Source organism: Rhineura floridana, chromosome 1 (genome assembly GCF_030035675.1).
Source record: "Rhineura floridana isolate rRhiFlo1 chromosome 1, rRhiFlo1.hap2, whole genome shotgun sequence".
Classification (NCBI taxonomy): domain Eukaryota; kingdom Metazoa; phylum Chordata; class Lepidosauria; order Squamata; family Rhineuridae; genus Rhineura; species Rhineura floridana.
In genome coordinates this window covers 176372434-176385192 of record NC_084480.1, presented here as the reverse complement: position 1 = coordinate 176385192, position 12759 = coordinate 176372434, and the positions used below count along the sequence as shown (strand labels likewise).

General features: G+C 42.0%; 1 protein-coding gene across 12 annotated transcripts in view; it reads right to left on the bottom strand.

The window, feature by feature from the left end:
* Positions 1-954: 954 nt before the first annotated feature.
* Positions 955-12759, bottom strand: part of SYNDIG1 (synapse differentiation inducing 1) — a 57029-nt gene continuing 45224 nt past the window's right edge. For all 12 annotated transcript variants that reach the window (XM_061587555.1, XM_061587626.1, XM_061587582.1 and 9 more), the window contains 2 exons: positions 6603-6740; positions 955-2560 (listed from right to left, as the gene is read on the bottom strand). In XM_061587555.1, the coding sequence (XP_061443539.1) occupies positions 2402-2560; positions 6603-6740 (297 nt within the window). In that variant the 3' untranslated portion in view covers positions 955-2401. The remainder of the gene's footprint in view (positions 2561-6602; positions 6741-12759) is intronic.

The following is a 12759-nucleotide window of genomic DNA, read 5'->3' as shown; positions in this document are numbered from 1 at the left end:
GGGTGACCTTGGGCCAGTCACTGCCTCTCAGCCTCAGAGGACGGCAATGGTAAACCCCCTCTGAATACCGCTTACCATGAAAACTCTATTCATAGGGTTGCCCATAAGTCGGAATCGACTTGAAGGCAGTCCATTTCCACTCATTTCCATGGAGACCAATTGCGAAAGTGCAGCACCAATCATCGCAAATCACAGCAACAGCACCAAATCAAAAGCCAACAATAGCCCAGTTGTGCTACTAGGAGCCCAGAAGTTAAGCAACTATCACATGGCCAGTAAGAGTTCCATGGATAGGAGACAGCAGGCTTCTCCCTAAGGGCCCTGTTTAGCCCTGGGATTGTAGCAGTGGTTAGGAATGTAACTGTGGGAGCGGGCAGCTGAAATTAAAATCCTGCCTCCAGCTCAAATAATTAATTCCATTAAGAGATTTTTCAGGGATGAAATTTATCCCAAATGATATATATTTAATATTATAAAAAATAAATATGGAAACATACGCACAACCAAAGTAAAATGCCCTTTCATGTCCGGAGGGAGGAGGGATGTTGTGGTGAAGGCCCAGAATTTTATAATGAAGTCTCTTGACACTGAAAAATGGACTGCCTTCAAATCGATCCTGACTTATGGTGACCCTATGAATAGGGTTTTCATGGCAATAGCTTCCCTGCAGAAACTTATCTGTGTGGGGATTTGAACCCTGGTCTCCCAGGTCATAGTCCAACACTCTAACCACTACACCACATTGGCTCTCCTCTTGGCAATAGCTTCCCTACAGAGATTTATCTGTTGTGAAATGACCCCCTTTCCTCACTTTAATATGCAACCTGACAACTTGGGCACAGAGGCTTAAGAGTATGCTCCCATTTTGCTAACTCTGATCACATAAGATCTATCAAGTAGACAAGTTACATGAACCAGCATCTGTTTTTCTTATATTTTAATTAACTGTCTGGACTTGCAAAAAAAAAATAGTTCCGCATCTGTATGTTTAATTCCAATGTACACAATTTTTTTAAAAAAAGAAACAAATTCAGCATTAAAAGCGCCTGAGAGTAGCATCCTTGATTAAAATAAACGTAATGGCTCATTGCAATGCATGGTTTCACAGAAGTCTTTAAAATGTTGCTTCAGGAGATCAAAAGAACATCAAAGGAATAGAAGCATAGGAATACACTGTTGTACACTAAATAAATATTATTTTCAGCTTATCTTTAATATTCATTACATTTTTTACAATATACCCATTACCCACTGAAGTTTATTTCAAGGGGATGTCACTACTAGAGACTGGGGGATGTATCACAGCATTGCTGAGAGTTTCTAAACCAAAAATAAGTTCTTGTGCCATTAGAATGGCATTCCAATGTCCTTTACCAAGCCTCTTGGTCCATGCTGTGATGTGGTAGTTCATGCCTTGCCATGACATTTGTGGACAGGCTTCCTATGTTTAGTTGCAGAAGAAGTCCCTTCATTAAGGAAGAAGCTGCCTGGAAGAGGTGCATGCTTTGCAATTGAGTCATTTTCAGAGTGGGAACAGGGCTAGTCCAAGACACTTTGGCACCTGAGAGGGACAAATCCTCTGATCAGCAATGCACCAGAAAGCTCTATGTAAGCTCCACTTAAATGAACAGGAGCCACACAAGAACATTTCTATTTCTGTGCACCACCGTTTCATCTCAATGGAGCTTATGCAGGGAGCCTTCACAACAGCTTTACTCCATGAGTTTGATCCCCCTCCCTCCTTCTCCGATGATATCGAAAACGTGCTGCCTGCCTTAGGCAGCCAACTCGTTTTGCCTCACGGTTAGCCTCCTCTGGGTATGACAGAACAGAAGAACTGATCATTCTGTTTTTTCCTAAAGCCCTCCCCCTGTGCTATCCTATACTACATGCACTTCGCAGTTCATATTTGTGCCATATACATGAACATGCTCTGAGCCAGCTGTTTTGTTCTCTTAACCATCCACAACCAAGAGAGGAATTGGCTTTCTGATGCAGGAAACAGTCTCTTTAGGGCCATCAAACTTTTGCACTCTACATTCAGATGTCTCTCAACTTTGCACAGATAAATCTCACATTCAGGGGAACAGAGGCGATAACGCTCCCTTTGGGTTTGGTCCAACCCAGCCTAGCAGCAAACTACAGAGCTAGCAAAGTAATGAGTTCTGAAGAGAGAGCTCTTGACCTTGGAAAGAACCTGGATGTCTTGGCTTCTTGCGTGACAGTATTGCCGACATTCAAAGTGAACTGAAGGGGGTGAAAAGATCCAGAACATTCTTCTTCAGAATCCTACTTGAACAAAGTTACAGCATCCCTCCTTACCATCAGAATTAGTGATATTTGAAATAAGATTTGAAATAAGCCTCCTGTGGCTTTTTATAGCAGTCCAATTCTTTGACTTTCATAAGTGATTATTTTTGGACAGGTAGGCTATCAGGGCCACAGCAACCCCTACATAGATTCCTGTTCCAATAGTGACGGATAGCACAGCCAAGAAGAGAGCTCGTCGTGAAGTGGAGCTTGCTTGGTGGAAGTCCCCTTTGGCAATGGCTTTGTTTGTCTGCATGGAGGGGGAAAAAGGCTCTCTTTAGTAAACTTAGATATGGTGCACTATCAGTTTTAAAGAGAAAAAATAATGTTGTACACATAGATTAAAAAGAATAGCAGTATGGGCTTTTAAAATGGTTGCTCAGGTGGAAGTAGCCAAAAACATAGCTGGACAGCCCCATGCTGGATTCTTGCATTGAGCAGGAGGTTGGATTTGATGGGCATATCCCATTTGATGGGATTTCATTCTATGAAATCAAATTCCTCCTATTATTACATCTTGGCACAAGAGGTTAAGGGATCACTCCATCACAGACAAAATGGCACATTTGATGACTTTCTAAGTTTATAATTTAGCTGTCCTCACCACTTGGTATCCATTTCTGGCATGCACAGATGAATCATATCAAGCTGGAGTCAAACAAACCTAGTGAAAACCAAATAAACCTACAATCCATTTGTAAATATTTGTAAACATTGTAAACTGCTCTAGGAACAGCAGGGAGGAACTATACGCTGTCACTAATGTGATACATGGCTCTAACAAAAGGTGCAGGACCAAATGACAAGAGAAAGCTACATTCAACATATCTAAAGAAGAGACCACAGGGACTGTCACTCCCTCTGAAATAAAGGCCTTATTTCAATAGGATTTAGTTACGTTTAATAGGTAAGTTTAAGATTGCAGCATTTGGGCCAAGCCAGATGTGATGCAAGAGATCCGTGATTAATATCTCCCATGGTAGACAAACAAACAAACAATTAATAGAAGCTATAGGAGATTTCTAATTAGATCAAGGCTGTAGTACTGAAGAAGAGGGGTATAACCCTTTACCCCATGCCATTTTCCCAATAAGAATTACTCTTCAGAAGTGAATATTTGTCCAGTGGGGAAAAACAGAATGGTGCCCATATGATACCTTTTAAGTTTTCTCTTATAAGGTAAATAGGTTTTTTTTTGGGGGGGGGGTAATCAAGAAAATAACACAGGGTATAAAAATTAATCATCCTCTCCTAGCACTTAAGTACCTATCTCATTTGGAGGTCCATATTTATTTATTTATTTATTTAAATGAAGGCAATCCTAATCATGAATATCTTGCTAACAGCATTAGTGACACTGTTAAATGTACTGCATACTGTTTTTTAAATTGCTGATGGGTTAATTCACTGTATTACAGCAGAGGATTTAAATGATGACATTATCAGGACAAACCACCATCACGTTTCGAGAAGCATGTCTAAATAAGCATACTGTATTTAAATTATTGCTGTGCTAATAAAGGCTAGGCAGAACTCTTCTGCCATGCTAAGTCATAATAGAACATATGCTTTGCATGTAGAAGTCTCAGGTTCAATCCCTGATGTCTCCAGTTTAAAATGGATGTTAAAAAGGTAAAGGTGTCCCCGCACTTGTAGTGCGAGTCGTTTCCGACTCTTAGGGTGACGTCTTGTGACGTTTACTAGGCAGACCGTATATATGGGGTGGGATTGCCAGTTCCTTCCCCGGTCTTTCTTTACCCCCCAGCGTATGCCGGGTACTCATTTTACCGACCACGGATGGATAGAAGGCTGAGTGGACCTCGACCCCTTTTACCGGAGATTCGACTTCCTCCTTCCATTGGAATTGAACTCCGGCCATGAGCAGAGCTTCGGCTGCATTACCCCCGCTTACCACTCTCCGCTACGGAGGATCCACGGATGGATGTTAGACAGTACATATTATGTGGCTCCATTCTGTTTTTTCAGAGGTTTTTTTTACACATGTAGCAGCTAAAGGTGCAAATTGCAGTGGGAAACTGCTACAAAGTTTCCCATTCCGAGCTTCTTTTACCCTTCTCCATCCCCAACAAGGGAAAAGATATGGGTATCCAGAGTCTATTGAAGAATAATGCTTCTACGGCACAGGACATGCTCACTTTGTCATGCAGATAGACATGGCTTTTCTTGTTAAAGTCTGGCAGAATCTCCCCCCTCTATTGATTGCCTTTCCACTCAGCAAAACACAAATGTCAAAGTACAATATCATCTTACAAACATCATTACCTTCATTAAAATATGTGAATACAAACAATTAATGTAAATACAGACAGCGAATACAACCAGGAGCAGTCCAAAAGATTTTGCTGCCTGTAAAGAAAATTCCAAATGGGAATCCCCTTCCCAGTAATTACACAGGGCACAATCTATTGGTAAGTTATCCTGCACAAGCACAACTGAAATGAATAGGAGCTGCACAAGAGCATTAGTGCATGTTATAGCATGCTCTGACTAGAATAGATCACCTTAGGGTCACTCTGCCATACTTAATGGCAACTTCTGCTACCGGAGACACCCAGGGCCTCGTGCTAAGACACCCCCCCACACACCAACCCTCCTTTGCACCTCTGCAGTGACTATGAGTAGTTTCCTTGTTGAAAAAAACAAACCCATTAGCTAGACTGCAGTTGGCATTGAGATGACTGATGAACCAATTTAACACAGTCTTCAGGCTGAAATGTTTTCAGTAGCAGTCCAAGAGCTTTAATAAAGAAAAGGCAAGCACAAAACACAAACTGAATTCTAAGTTGGGGTCTTCCCATCAGTAATAGCACGGGGCAAGGCAGCTTGTTCAAGAACTGACAGAATTAAAGATAACAGTGCAGCCTTCCTTGTAAAGGTCTTGGATCCTTCAGCATCAATAATCTTTAAATGTCTTTATCATCTAGCATATCATTAAGAGGATCCTCGCCCAGTTGCATAGGATGTTTCCAATATGTTATGGTTTTCTCTGCAGTAATATATTTGCAATAGCACTGTACAAGCTTGCAAATGGAAAGCACGGCAGCAGTTCATAGGGATGGGTGACATTTAGTGATCCCATGGATGATGGGTATATTTTTCGGGGTTTTGTAAGAAGCAACAAAGGAAGCCAGTGGCTTAAATCAGCCTATAAAGAAACTGTAAAATCTCAGTCGCAAGAATGCATATTTGAATCACTTCCTTCCTCCATTTAATTTTATTTCTGTAGTGCTAAAACAAAATAGGCGCTTTATATAAAACTATTCTTTTTTAAAAAAAATCTATGTAAAATAAGACACACACAGTGGAAGGATAGAGGTGTTAGATCAGAGAACAACAGCACCAAGAGGAAAGTTTTACAGTACATTCCTGTACACGTCTACTAACAAGCTCCAATGAGATCAATGGGGCTTACTCTCAGGTAAGTAGGTATAGGATTGCAGCCTTAATCGAGCATTTCAAAATAGCAATGGAAGCGACCAGATGGACTCTTAATCCTATCTTGCATTAACAATATCTGCAGATGGGTGAAATGCACTAAAGAGCCTCTGCAATGCTTTTTTGGTCTCATATTGGAAACAGACTTGGTTTTGTGCTTTGGACTCTATTCTAGGGTCAGAAATACATTCAGTTTGAGAGAAAAATTAAGGGACTTACACATTCACATGGACCAAAAAGCATGAAAATTTACTGCTGCACCATATAGGCAACAACCACGTTCTATAGATTTGCATATTGTGCTTGCACACAACATATCCTCCATGCATCCACACTTTCTCTTAGTCTTTTAGTGCTACTTCTCTTCTTTTGCAGTTTGTAGGGGATGGCACACTGAAGCATTCAGTATTTTATCAAATTTTAATAACAAAGGCTTTTTAAAATTCTAAGCTCTTACTTAATGAAGCTCTGAAGTACAATCTTATGCATGTTCAACCAAAAGTAAAGCCAACAAAGTACCGGGAATAAATAATGTTAACATCCCATCTTCTAACTGACAGCACTCTGGGTATTTCAAATACCAAAGACAGAACTTGTGAATAGTTAGTGGAGCAAGCTTAGAATGTCAAACCAGAGAGAGTAATAGTTGCTATGCAGCATCCTGCTGCAGTATATAAAAATGGAGACACAAGGTCATCCTGCCATCTGCATCAGAAGCCCTACTCAGCTCTGTCTATCTAGTCTTTGGATGCCTTTGGCATGCTCTTACCACAATATAAATGGGACAGTACATGCCTGCACATATTGCTAAATGAGATGATAAAATTTTACATTACCTCATGTGACAAATAGAAGGCAGCAATTCCCAGTGGCCAGAAACAACAGAGCATGGAGAATACACTGAGCCCAAGATGGTCCCTAGGCGGCATCATAAGGAAATGGTCTTCACTGTCGGTGTCAGTTGAGTAATCACTCTGGAACAGCAAGAGGAAGGACGCATAAAGAGGACACTTATTAGAGAGGCAAGTCCCAAGCTGGATCTATCGTTATTTATTTCAAGTCTTCTATCTTCAGAAGGCTGTGTAAAATAACTTATTAAAATGAAGGTGATAAGCTGAAACCATCTTAAAAACAACCCAACCTTAGATGTTAATACTTATTAAGTGTTGAGAGTTTGGCTGGCTTGATCACTGTGAATAAGTCATCAGACGTATAACAAAAGAAAGTTAATATTCCTTAATGATTACGAATGGTTTATTTATTTATTACATTTATATGCCGCCCCATAGCCAAAGCTCTCTGGGCAGTTTCTTCAATGATCGGGGTGGGGTCTCAGGCAGGTGCTCTGGCAAGGTAGGTGGGTGTGTGAATTAGTGAAATGGGCAGCTTGTCTTGGAGATGGAAGGAAAGAAGCTGAGAGAGCTATGAATTTAGCTGAAACTCAGGTGCAGTTATAGAAAGCTGCACGTTGCTCTCTGAGAATCAGCTGCCTGTTTTTAGGAGTCTACTTGTTTCTTATAAGCTTTGCCTTTATCTATCTGTCTGTCTGTCTGTCTGTCTGCTAACATTACAAAGACACCCTCCAGTGCTCTCTTAGTCAAAGAAAAGTAAAAAAAAATGTAAATGTACTGCCCTCAAGTCGATTTCGACTTATGGCGACCCTCTGAATAGGGTTTTCGTGAGGCTGAGAGGCAGTGACTGGCCCAAGGTTCACCCAGTGAGCTTCATGGCTAGGTGGGGATTCAAGCCCTGGTCTCCCAGGTTGTAGTCCAACACCTTAACCGCTACACCACACTGGCTCCCTCAAGAAAAGTAAACCCTGGCTGTAATACCTCTGGCTTCTCACCACTTGGGGAAGCAGAGAGCATCTAACAATATGCATTGTATAGCACATTTCAAGTAATCAAAGTGCCTCATATTAATTATCCTGACAACCACCTTGTAAGGCACCAATATAATTATTCTGTAATATGGATGGGGGGTATAGAGAATAGTAGTTTGTTAAGGCCACCTACTATAGAGGCTCTCCTCTTTCATCTGCCTCAGGTCCTCTGTAAACCAGAAGATCTGTGGGAGTGGTTACATCAATTGACTTAGTCATCCTGCTTTTCATAGGCTGACAGTAATCTGAAAGCTATCAAGATCACTGAGAAAGTCTCCTAAGTCGAGGGGAGGCAGTGTAAAGCCCACAGGGTGCATTCAGTTCATCAGCCCTTCTCCCCAAGAAAGTTATTTCCTCTTTTCCCCCAGAATAACTAACACATGGCTGAGTCACCACATGGCAACGGCTGAAAACTACATGGATCATAAACATGTTAATTAATTATTTAATTAATCATTAATTAATTAATGAAATTAGAAAAAGCACACACACTGGTACATGGTTTGGCTGCAGTTGGAGGCTTCTGAGTCACAAGGCAGATCACAGAGCATGTCCAGTGTGATGCTGTGTAATGATTTGCTGGGTCCAAGAATTGTTGAGGTGAGAAAAACAGCCTTGCTTTTTTAGTAACTGGCCCAAAAGCAAAACACAACAGCCAGACATTTTTTTCCTGGTCATTTGGCAACCCTAGTATGTTGGGAGAAATGCTGGGAGGACTGAATATGGGCAGATGCAGATTGTCTATTCCTCTTCTAGAGAGTTCTAGAATACATTTGGTTCTCTGAGGAACAACCCAACTGCTCTCTTAGTCCAAAAAAACTGGTATTGGGCAGAGTTTGTGGCAATTCCATTGGACCAAACCTATAGGAATACCCCAATTGGAACAAACCAAGTATCTAGGAAAGAATCTATTTATCTTTCAACACCAAATGGGAAAGCATTTGACTGGAAGGGGAATACATTCCCAGGCCTCACCTTCATGATTATATTCTGGAATATGCACATTAATTTTGGCTGCTATATACCCTGTTGAAAATGGGGCACCATATAACCACAGTTAAGTGCTTGTTAGGTACATGGGTTTTCAGTGGAAGAAGGTTAAGGAGATGTTCTTAATATTCCACTCTAGGTACATTTCTCCTCTTCCCCTGATGAATTTATTAAATCTCACTTTAGTTTTTGCATCTTTAGGTACAATGGAGACAGCCTTTAATACACTGCTCTGGACCCCAGTGTCCTATCTGTAAAATGAGGATTGGTTCGTTTCATTTCATCTGTTGTAAATATAAAGCCAGCACAGACCATGAGGTTTTTTATATAGATACCATATATTCTACAGTCACAGTTTTTTAGACAATAAACAATAGGACTAGCAAAAGTATGCTATGGAAAGATACACTTCTGGATATAAGAAAATGTCAGCTCAAGTGAAAAGACACCCCGGTGCATTGACCCTCATACAATGTTAATCTAACTTTTCAAAATTCATATTTTTATTATTCATTATTTTCCAAATCTAAACAGCTGTCTATCAATCAGCAATAAATAGCCTAAAGGAATACTAAATTATTCATAAACATTTGAAGTTTCAGACATTATTCAGGCATAGCAGCTTCAGAATAATCATAAATAGTTTAGTGCTTGAACAGTTAAAAGTCAAACTGCAGCCCCATTTACTGATTTGCAGTGCAATCCAGTACCTGTCTACTTGGAAATAAGTGTTATTCAATAGGGCTTACTCCCAGATAAGTGTTGTAAGGATTGCAGGCAAAGGCATTTGTATGGGCATGTATGCAAGCACGTTTGCATTTCTAAGTACAGTAGGGCCCAGCTCATACAGCAGGTTCCGTTCCAGACCGCCACTGTAAAGCAAAATCCGTTGTAAAGCGGAACGCATTGACTAACATTGTCTAAAATGGCATCCGACGCCCGAAAAATGCCGTAAAAATGGAACAAGCACCGTAGGAGCGGGGCCTTTCTGCAATTGACAACCGCTGTATCGGTGGAAGGCTGCAAAGCGGGGCCCTACTGTAGTCTGCACTACCTTCCCCACCGCCTGTCCATTTCTACAACTGTCTTCCCAAATCATGTGCGTGTTTGTGTGTGTGTGTGTGTGTGTGTGTGTGTGAGAGAGAGAGAGAGAGAGAGAGAGGGGAGAATTGGCTATTACAAAAAAGCACCCCTCCACACATACGTGTAAAAGCTCAAGGTTCTGCCATCCTCTAGCATAACAATCAAACCTGGGTTAGGATTGCGCTTAGTTAGAGCAGGGAGCAAAGTGAGGTGCATGCTCTCTCTATCTCTCCCTCCCTGAAACTGACACCGTGACTAGGTTAAAACTACTCTTAAGGCAAAGGTTCTCAACTGAAAACTTTCAGCATGAAATTAAAGAGAAGCAAATTCACAAGGAGAGATGAAAATGGGAAGTATTTCAGGGGCAACGTAATTCTTCAAAAGGTTCAGCAAAGGCAGTTTACTATGGGTAGTAAATACAGAGCAGCCACTTTTTTCTTTTAAAAAATCTGAAAAGATGATGGTGGACTGTTTCTCAATAGCTATCTGCTGGCAGCTGCCATTTTTGTTTCCCAGAATGCCCCAGACATTGCATTTTTCTGGATATTCTGAGAAACAAAAATGGCAAAAATGAGAAACAAATACTGCCTGCTGGTGCCTATTGAGAGGAGCCCTACCAATTGTGACAGCAGCTTTTAAAAAGAACTGCTGCCACTGTTAATGGTATGAAATTTGTTCTCCTCTAGGAGAAAAAATGGAAACCCTCTTCCATCACCCCCTGTGCACAGTGTAGTGAATTCAGGGTAGTGGCAGTATTTTTGCTCAACCCTAAAATAGCCCACAAATTTATTGATAACAGCTTCACAGAAAAAAATGGTGTGGCATGAGCAGTGATCCCAGTTTACTACCAGCTCATCTGCCAACAGTGGAATCTCCAGCCCATGTGCTGGGTCAGGTGTCATGGAAGGATAACTGACTCAGGACTGGCAATAGGCTGTTCCTTCTGCCCGCCATCAAACTAGGTGTGTGGCTAGCATGCCAGTCTCCTCAAGAGCCCCTTCTGTGGAGATATGTGAGGAGCATCCTTCCTCTCCCCCATGAATATGGACCCTTTCTGGAACCTCAGGCCCAGCATCAAAGCCAGTTGTAGCACAAGAGGAGCCCACTTCATAAAAGTCACTTGTCTGCTCCCAACATCATGTGTGCCCCCAACATCATGCGTTCTGGCTTACCCACCCCTTGGTATCTGAGCACAGAGTGGGTGGTAGCCAACTTAGGCCCCATCTGTGCTATACATTTAAAGTGGTATCATACCACTTTAAACTGTCATAGGGAAACCTGTTTCACTCACAGAGCTACAGTTCCTGGAGTGATTTATCAATCAATCTCTCTTCCTAGAGAACTCTGGCAACTGTAGTTCTGTAAGGGGAAAAGGGGTCTCCTAACAACTCTCAGCACCTTTAACATACTATTGTTCCCATGATTCTTTAGGGGGAAGCCATGGCTGTTCAGTGGTAGAATCATAGAGCAGTAGAGTTGGAACGGGCCTATAAGGCCATTGGGTCCAACACTCTGCTCAGTGCAACAATCCAAATTAAAGCATATCCAACAGGTGGCTGTCCAGCTGCCCCGTGAATGCCGCCAGTGTTGGAGAGCCCACCACCTCCCTAGGTAATTGGTTCTACTGTTGTGCTGCTCAAATAGTTAGGAAGTTTTTCCTGATGTTCATCTGATATCTGGCTTCCTGTAATTTGAGCCCATTATTTTGTCCAGCACTCTGGGATGATTGAGAAGAGATCCTGGCCTTCCTCTGTGTGGCAGCCTTTCAAGTACAGTAGGGCCCCGCTTTACGGCGCTACGCTTTACAGCGCTTCGCTAATGTGGCAGTCTCAGACACAATTAGACTAAAGCCCCACTCATATGGCGCTTGTTCTATTTTACGGCGGTTTTCAGGCGTCGCACGCCATTCTATTCAATGAGTTCCGCTTTTCAGTGGTTTTTGCTTTTCAGAGGGGGTCCAGAACGTAACACGCCGTATGGGTGGGGCCCTACTGTACTTGAAGAGTGCTATCTTATCTCCCCGTGTTCTCTTCTCAAGGCTAAATGTGCTCATTTCTTTCAGTTTCTCCTCACAGGGCTTTGTTTCCAGTCCCCTGATCATCCTGGTTGCCCTTCTCTGAATCTGTTCCAGTTTGTCTGCTTCCTTCTTAAAGTGTGGTGTCTAGAACGCAACGCAGTACTCAAGATGAGGCCTAACAGTGCCGAATAGAGGGGAACTAGACTAGTACTTCAAGCGATTTGGAAACTATACTAATGCAGCCTATAACACTGCTTTATAATACTGGTATAATACTGCTTTAAATACAAATAGGGCCTTAGTTCAACCCAGAGTAGGCCCACTGAAATTAATGGAACCAAGTTAGTCATAATTACAGTGGGTCTGCTCTGGGCATGACTAACATTGGATAGAACCCAGTGCAAACATCTGCAGCAAAGAAGGCTTCGCGGATATAGCTACTGTACGTTCGCACAGGCTTCCACACAATCTAAAGCCCTACACAATTGGGGTTCCAGATTGTGTGGAAACCTTCATATATGAAGGCTTCCCTGCTGATAATCACTCTGCATGTACACATGCCAGAGGCAGAGCAAGCTGGTGTGCGCAGTGTTGAAGGCTGGCTAATCAGTGTGGCCTTGTTCTTATCTCACACATTAATTCAACACATGAGCAGTTCTTTTGAAAGCAAATAAAGTAGAGTGCTGAGTACATAACAAGAGAGCCAATACCAATAAACATAATTTGCTTGAGGAAGGTGAAAGCACCACATCCCAGCAACCAACCAGGAATATGGGTAAACTTCCTTCCCAGCCCTGTCAACTGGCGACTGACAGCTCCTCCATAGAAAAAGAAATCGTCTAACAAAAAAAAATATAGGGATGGTGGGTTGGGAAGAAAGCATCAGCCAGCATCGAGGTTAGGCCTGGAATTTAGGTAGGTTAGGCAGAATGATGGTGTCTGGTCCAAGCTCACCCAGCAAACTTCAAGCTGAGCAGGGACGGAACTTGGGTCTCCCTAAACTTAACTCAGCGCTATCAAC